Genomic DNA, 7,511 nt, shown 5'->3' with positions numbered 1-7,511 from the left:
TCTAACACCTCTGGCCAGAGCGCCCATGACTGGCTGACAGAGCAGAGGAGGAAGGCCGGAGAGAATAAGGGAAGAGGCATCCCAAAAAGCACAGCCTGGAACATGAAGAGGAGAAGGCAAAAGGAACAGGAGGCTGAGGAGCTGGGAATTAGCTTGAAAGAAAGAAAGAGGCCTGGCTACCAAATATGCCAGCTGTGTGGCCAGCCACGGCAAAAGGCATACGGGCACAGTCGCTACAAAGGCGTCCCATTCTGCTCAGCCTATGAAGGGAAGTCGGTAGAACTGTGGCTCGCCGAGCAACGCACCGCAGATCGGGAGGGCAGACCTGTGCAAAGTCGGAGTGGGAGGAAATAAGACCAGACAGAAGAAAATCTGCCCAGCCCTCCTGAACACAAAGTCCATAAATAGTTAATGTGCAACCTCATAGCTTGTAAATATATCTATGTTTGTATTTGATTTACACATTTTATCTTTACTATATTTCTTTTGTTTCTAATAAATATTTTTCATATACATCAAAATCTTTGTGTTCTTTAAAGCATTCCGCACACACACAATGTGAATAAAAGATTAAGTACAACACATTATTTGGGTAAACCAACCACCTTTTTTATTAACAGATTTTTGGCATTTGTACAACATGTTTAAATAATACTAATAATTTGTTAGAACTGCTTATTACACAAGTATAAAGTGGATGGGACAAAAAAAAAAATGTTCCTCTGTGAAACAAGAGAAGTGCTATATACATGAAATTTGTGCAGTTAGATGAGAACACAGCACAAATCAATATAATGGGAATTTAGAACGCAGTAATAAATACTTCAACTACACTGCTTAATATAATAGCAATAAAAACACATTATACATTATATGCTGTTGATTGGTTCAAATTTGCATTCAATAACACACTTCAATGATCATATTATAACTCCACATATAGAATAAATGACCTTATATTTGTATTATGTTTGAGCTTTACGGTTCACATTTATAAATGCACAATCAATGTAGTTGTATGTTTATTTACACATGTATAAGTAATTGAATCAATTGTGCTTATTATATTAGTAGACAATAATGCTAATAGTTTTAGTGCATGTGTATAACAATAACAGTATTAATAATATAGTGAAGTGCTTACATTTAAATTACTAGCATTTATGTAAGTGCAAGTAATAACATTAGTAGCCTGATAGGTAATAATAGTAAATATAATAGTGCTTACATTTTAAAAGTACTTACCACACAAGCAAATAATAAAAGTAACTTGATAGATTGCAATAATAATAATAATAATAATAATAAGAGGATCTTCAATGTGTATTTATAAGCAGATATCAATAATCAAAAACATAATAATTATAAACTTAATGTCCCTGTTCAGCCCGCCACTCCTCCACAGTCTTCCCCTCTGCTGTAGAGCAGAAAAATCTGTTTCCCATCCTGCTATGCCCAAACTGCCTTGTCCTCGGCTGCCCACACTGGGAACAGATGTAGTGCGTGTGGGTGACGCGAGGTGGTATATGGAGACCCTGCTGCCTCGCCAAGGCCTCGGCTGCCTTTCTCCTCCTCCACTGAGTGGTCCTGCTCCACACTTTCCCTTCAGGATCATGGACTGGCTGAAGGTGTGGCAGTTGGATGGGCGGAAATGGTGGCGGTGGCACAGTCTGCTGGGGCAGAGGTGTAGGGTGGAGTGGTAGAGGTGGTGTGGGTTGCGGTGCTGGTGCAGGCTGGAACAGTAGCAGAGGTGGTGTGGGCTGCGGTGCTGGTGCAGGCTGGAACAGTAGCAGAGGTGGTGTGGGCTCCAGTGCTGGCGCGGGGTAGGGCAGAGGTGCGGGCTGCGGTGCTGGCGCAGGGTAGGGCAGAGGTGCGGGCTGCGGTGCTGGCGCAGGGTAGGGCAGAGGTGCGGGCTGCGGTGCTGGCGCAGGGTAGGGCAGAGGTGCGGGCTGCGGTGCTGGCGCAGGGTAGGGCAGAGGTGCGGGCTGCGGTGCTGGCGCAGGGTGGGTCAGAGGTGCGGGCTGTGGTGCTGGCGAGGTGCGAGTGCGGGCTGCGGTGCTGGCGCAGGGTGGGCAGAGGTGCGGGCTGCGGTGCGGGCTGCGGTGCTGGCGCAGGGTGGGTCAGAGGTGCGGGCTGCGGTGCTGGCGAGGAGGGGCAGAGGTGCGGGCTGCGGGTGCTGGCGCAGGGTGGGTCAGAGGTGCGGGCTGCGGTGCTGGCGCAGGACGGGGCAGAGGTGCGGGCTGCGGTGCTGGCGCAGGGTGGGTCAGAGGTGCGGGCTGCGGTGCTGGCGCAGGACGGGGCAGAGGTGCGGGCTGCGGTGCTGGCGCAGGGTGGGTCAGAGGTGCGGGCTGCGGTGCTGGCGCAGGGTAGGGCAGAGGTGCGGGCTGCGGTGCTGGCGCAGGGTAGGGCAGAGGTGCGGGCTGCGGTGCTGGCGCAGGGTGGGTCAGAGGTGCGGGCTGCGGTGCTGGCGCAGGGTGGGTCAGAGGTGCGGGCTGCGGTGCTGGCGCAGGGTGGGTCAGAGGTGCGGGCTGCGGTGCTGGCGTAGGATGGGGCAGAGGTGCGGGCTGCGGTGCTGGCGCAGGGTGGGTCAGAGGTGCGGGCTGCGGTGCTGGCGCAGGACGGGGCAGAGGTGCGGGCTGCGGTGCTGGCGCAGGGTGGGTCAGAGGTGCGGGCTGCGGTGCTGGCGCAGGACGGGGCAGAGGTGTGGGCTGCGGTGCTGGCGTAGGACGGGGCAGAGGTGCTGGCGTAGAATGGGGCAGAGGTGCGGGCTGCGGTGCTGGCGCAGGGTAGGGCAGAGGTGCGGGCTGCGGTGCTGGCGCCAGATATTGCAAATATTCAGGAACTGGATGCTGTCCTCGCCGCACAGCTTGCCCAGACAGATCCGGAGGACAGGCGAACACAAAAGACCTCGGGTGCTCAGGCTCCGGAACATTCTGCCTGGGCTCGGTCAACGGGACGGCTGCTGTCATGCTTGGGTTGGGGACTGGAATCTCCATAGACAGCACAGCCAGTTCCTGCTTCTTCTGCAAATCATTATACCTATCAACACAAAAAAAACAAAAAAGAAAACAAATAAATACAACAAATTTAGAATTCACATAAAAGAACTGTCTAATGCACAGCATCAGCAGTGTTAGATCAAGACCCTTACCACACAGATAGTGTGCGCTGATTGATCTCGAAGAGCTGAAGCGCTGTCGCCTGCATGAGCCCAGGACTGTTCAGGACCAGCCTCCTGATCCTGCCGTAGTCCCGCAGGACGACACTCCAGCGGTTTAACCTGAAGCCGGCGATCTTTTGGCCACGAGGGTGCATATCACACAACTGCAGGCAAATGGCCTCCACGAGGCGGCTTGCGTGGGGCCACTGTGCAGGCCCTGTGCCTTGGCCCAGCAAACAGCTGTTCAGGAAAAAACACAAAAAGCCAAACAACTTAAGATGAGTTATAATTCACATTCACACCAGCATGAAAAGCATTATATAAACTATTAAATAAATAAATTACTATTACTATTGTTATTATTATTATTATTATCATCATTAAAGGGAATTCTCTGTAAAAATCCTCATCAGCATGTATGGTGCCCTTACCGCTTCAAGCTCTCCGTCCCACTGCTGACGGTGGTCTTTGAGTGGCTGGCCTTGAACCGTCCCTCGAGGAGCCACGCCCTGTGTCTCGGCAAGTAAGAGACACGTCGCTTGTCAGCCTCTGGCAGGGAGTTCCAGAGAGCGACGATGTCAGCAATATGCCTTTTGGAGAAACAGGGTTCGTCACGCAGCCCCACCAGGTACATGGCCAGCCTGACCACGCGGTCGTAGCCAGGTGCTCCATCAAGCCCTGTGAATTCCTAGCAAGATAAAGGAAAAACAACAAGAAGGTGAATTTTATTCAGATTTATGCTGTGCTGTTCTTGTAAATTTTTTTTATTTAAATCTTAACAGTTCTTACGTTAACATCACCACCACCGCCACCATCATCATCGTCCCCGCCTGACATCGCTTTCGGGGTGGAGGGAAGGAGCGGGTCAGATGGGGCGTCTTCAGACAGAGGAGGTACTCCTGCCTCTGCCGCAGCACGGATGGACAGCAGGCTGCAGTGGGGATCAACCGAAAGCGGGACGATGGTGGGGTCACTTTCCTCCGTACCCAAATGAACAGCCTCAGCAAACCCTTCATCCTCCCAGTCCGACTCGTCATCTGGGGTGCCATCTGGAGTATCCGGATCACGACCAATGTCCTCTCTCAACTCCTTGCACTGCTGGGAGTAGAGGTACTCGACACCGATCAGCTCTCCTGAAACACATCAATAATTACAATTTAACTTAACAAACTCATCAATAATAATAACAGGTTTGCAATATTGGTTGGTGAACAGTGCTATACAGATTCAGTCGGTGAATATTCACCTGTGTACTCTCCAGGTTTTGTGTAGTCCTCAACCAGCTTACGGTTGAGCAGCTGTTGGCTGAGCTGGTTGAGGTTGTGCTGCAGGTGGCCACTGTAGCACCGCAGCACCTGCTCTGCCTGGTCTACCGCTTCTGCCTGGTCTACCGCTGCTGCCGCTGCACAGTCCTCATTCCACCTCACCAAGCCTTCCAGGAGGTACGCCTGAAAGTTTTCTGCATTTGCAGAAGTGCCTGTGAAGCAGAGAAAACATGTTGTAGACGGTCCACAACAAACACAAGACACAAGACAGAAACACACACACACACACACACACACACACACACACACACAATACAAATCTATACACTTACCAGGTATGAAGTGATTGAGGTGTAGGTGGAACGACTCGAGGGAGGTGGAGCCCCGTGCGCAACGGTACACAGGCAGGACAACCCCGCCTTTGGTCAGCTGGCCCGTCTTAGTGTAAAGTTGGAGTCCCGGAGGATCCTGGATGCAACGAAGGTGTTGCCGCTGGTTGTTCCAGATGACATCCATCCTTTCGTTGTCCAGCAAGGGGACGCCCATCGTGTCCGTCACGTCGCGGAAAGCCTCCAGCAGCTGATGGACAAGCTCCTCGGTCTCCTCTGCACCGCGCGTGCGGCGCCGACAGTGCCGAGCAAGCAGCTTTGTCGTCAGCTTGCTGTTGAGCTGCTCTTCGCTGAGGCCCACGATGCCCTGCTTCTCCTCCATCTCCGCCTGCACGGCCTCCCGCAGACGAGCCACATCTGCTGCATCCCACTCGAAGATGCACGCAGAGAGCTTCGCCATAAAGAGGCCGTAGAGCTGGTGGCTGTCAGTGGTGACACCCACCGCGAACCTTCGCATCAGGTGCCACATGTCCAGCCTGACAACCAGCTCCTCCCACTCGTGGAACATGGCCGCTGCTCTGGACCTCCCTGTTCCGGAACAGCAGTCCCTGTCCACGTACAGGAGCTTCGGCGGGAGGACTCCAGCTTCACTGTAGCGCCTCATCAGCCCTGCTGCCATGGGCAGCAGCCCATCTCCCTCATGAGCTGTGTAATAAATAGAAAATAAATAGAAAGGGTGAATAAATGAAAGAATACATGTTTAGAAGTTTTATGTACATCCTAGCCAAAGCACAGTGACACAAGCATGGGGACAAAGGATGTTGAGCATTCTAAGCAGCTGTTCTACCAAAGCAAAGGGATAAAAGGAGTGGACATGCACACCAGAACCAACTAAGCCACAAGTGCTACGAGCGGGGCTACTATTCGACGGGCCACTTATAACACTTACCTTAACTTCTTCTGCATCATTTTTAAAGGGCTAGTAAATACATTGACATAAAGCAAAAAGTTACGATACGTTCATTACATGTTTTATATGTAACACATTGTTCATTCTGAAAAAAAAAGAACTCAGAAAACACATACCTGGTATGTCCACCTCCATGGCACATGCCATCAGCTCATCATCAGTGGGCTCTGACAAATACAGAATATTAAACATTAACAATGGGAAAATTTGCAGTACATAATGACTTCACATGATTTTTGCACAATATGTGCTGTGCTGAACGATGAACTTCTCTATTTTACATGATTTTAACACTTACCAAGAGCTTTAGGAGCCTGCTCTCGGGACGATCCAGGGTGGTGAAGAGAGCCAGGAGCCGAAATGGAAGACGATGAGGGTGCAGAGCCATGCAGAGCCTGCTCCACATCCCTCTTCTGGATGTACTTCCTCAGTGCGTCCATTTTAGTTCCTGGCCTGCTCGTCTGACCTCTCAGCCACTGGACGTAACTGTTAAAAAGACAGAATAATGAGCAAATATATTAAGGATTACAATTAATAATATAATTCATTTTAATGAGGATACTGTTTTACCACTATCACTACTGCTTACATATACAAACTACACTATTACCAACAATAATAACAGTGTATTTTAAATCAATAGATAAATCATTGCATTATCCCAGAGGGAAGTTACAGTAAAGAGCAAAACAAGAGCAAAACAAGAGCAAAAATATTATACAGATGCATAAATAAAAGTAGTAAAAATATGTAACAAAATATACTACAACTACAATAAAATATAACATGCAGAATTTTAATATATCTTTACCTCTTTTTCTCCCTGTCTGCAGACTCATAAAGCTGCTTGTAGGTACACATCTTATGTGCACCAAAGCCCACCAGACTGTCATCTGCCTGGGTGCTCCGCTGCCTCCGCTGCCTAATGGCCTCGGCAACCTCGGGAAAGGATCCGGCATACTTGAGGAGCACATCCTTATTGCTCATAAGGGCAGTGTCGCTCAGGTCGCCAGACTCCCGCTCCTTCTGGTGCCCTGCCAAGACCATGACAGCATAGCCCAGGTCATTCTCCAGAAGCCACTTAAAGGTTTTCCCTCGGTACTGGCCAAACTGGAAAACGCTCTCACTCGCTACCAGCTGGTTGTCCCAAGGCTCTCCTCCTGCGGCCACCACTCTTTGTTTGGCCTCTGTCCAAACTGCCATGGGATCCTGGACCTTGAAAGGAGTGCCTGACCCTATGCGGGTCAAGTGCTCCCTCTCCACAGCAAGTGCTGCTGGTGAGGCTCGAAGAGTGAGCTCTCCGTTCTCCTCGCAACGAAATGCTGGCCTTGCATCCATTGTAGAAAACACTGACAAATAAAATCAAAATAAACCTCTGTAAGGGGTGAGCAAAATGGCAAAAATACAGCATCACAATAGTTTAAGACATTTTCACGGTACACATCCATCGCAACAGTGTAACCATTGTTCTTTACAGGTAGTTTTTCCTGATGTTTATTATATTTATTAACATTTCAAACACTCTGCAATAAATCCACTGAAACAAAAACTATTTCTGTTCTCTTTCTGGAGGAACATACAGTTGGTCAGGCTCCTTTAATCTTATTAACTCAGTGGAACCACCGGTGGTTCCGAAACGCGGAACTTTAATATTTCATAAGCTTCATTCAAAAGGTGGGTGTCATATGAGAGCTGTAACTGTCTTCCTTCCAGCCAAATAGATGGGTATTTACGAGCATAAGAGTTCAAATACTGACCACTTGCTGTTTAATTGAAAAATATGCTCA

At 49.5% G+C, this 7,511-nt stretch overlaps 1 protein-coding gene across 1 annotated transcript; it reads right to left on the bottom strand.

Annotated features, from left to right (window-relative positions):
- Positions 1 to 635: 635 nt before the first annotated feature.
- On the bottom strand, positions 636 to 6,056 carry LOC118823844. The gene is made up of 11 exons (XM_036593686.1): positions 6,023 to 6,056; positions 5,841 to 5,891; positions 5,704 to 5,733; positions 4,758 to 5,459; positions 4,407 to 4,637; positions 3,950 to 4,293; positions 3,592 to 3,848; positions 3,152 to 3,400; positions 2,722 to 3,039; positions 1,999 to 2,680; positions 636 to 1,949 (listed from the first exon to the last, which is right to left on the bottom strand). Exons 4-11 carry the CDS (start codon positions 5,431 to 5,433, stop codon positions 1,371 to 1,373), a joined length of 3,336 nt encoding a protein of 1,111 aa, XP_036449579.1. The 5' UTR covers positions 5,434 to 5,459; positions 5,704 to 5,733; positions 5,841 to 5,891; positions 6,023 to 6,056; the 3' UTR covers positions 636 to 1,370.
- Between the last annotated feature and the right edge of the window lie 1,455 nt (positions 6,057 to 7,511).

Source organism: Colossoma macropomum, unplaced genomic scaffold, assembly GCF_904425465.1.
Source record: "Colossoma macropomum unplaced genomic scaffold, Colossoma_macropomum, whole genome shotgun sequence".
NCBI classification, from domain to species: domain Eukaryota; kingdom Metazoa; phylum Chordata; class Actinopteri; order Characiformes; family Serrasalmidae; genus Colossoma; species Colossoma macropomum.
Note: the sequence above shows the minus strand (reverse complement) of the source record. Positions and strands in the feature narration are given on the sequence as shown.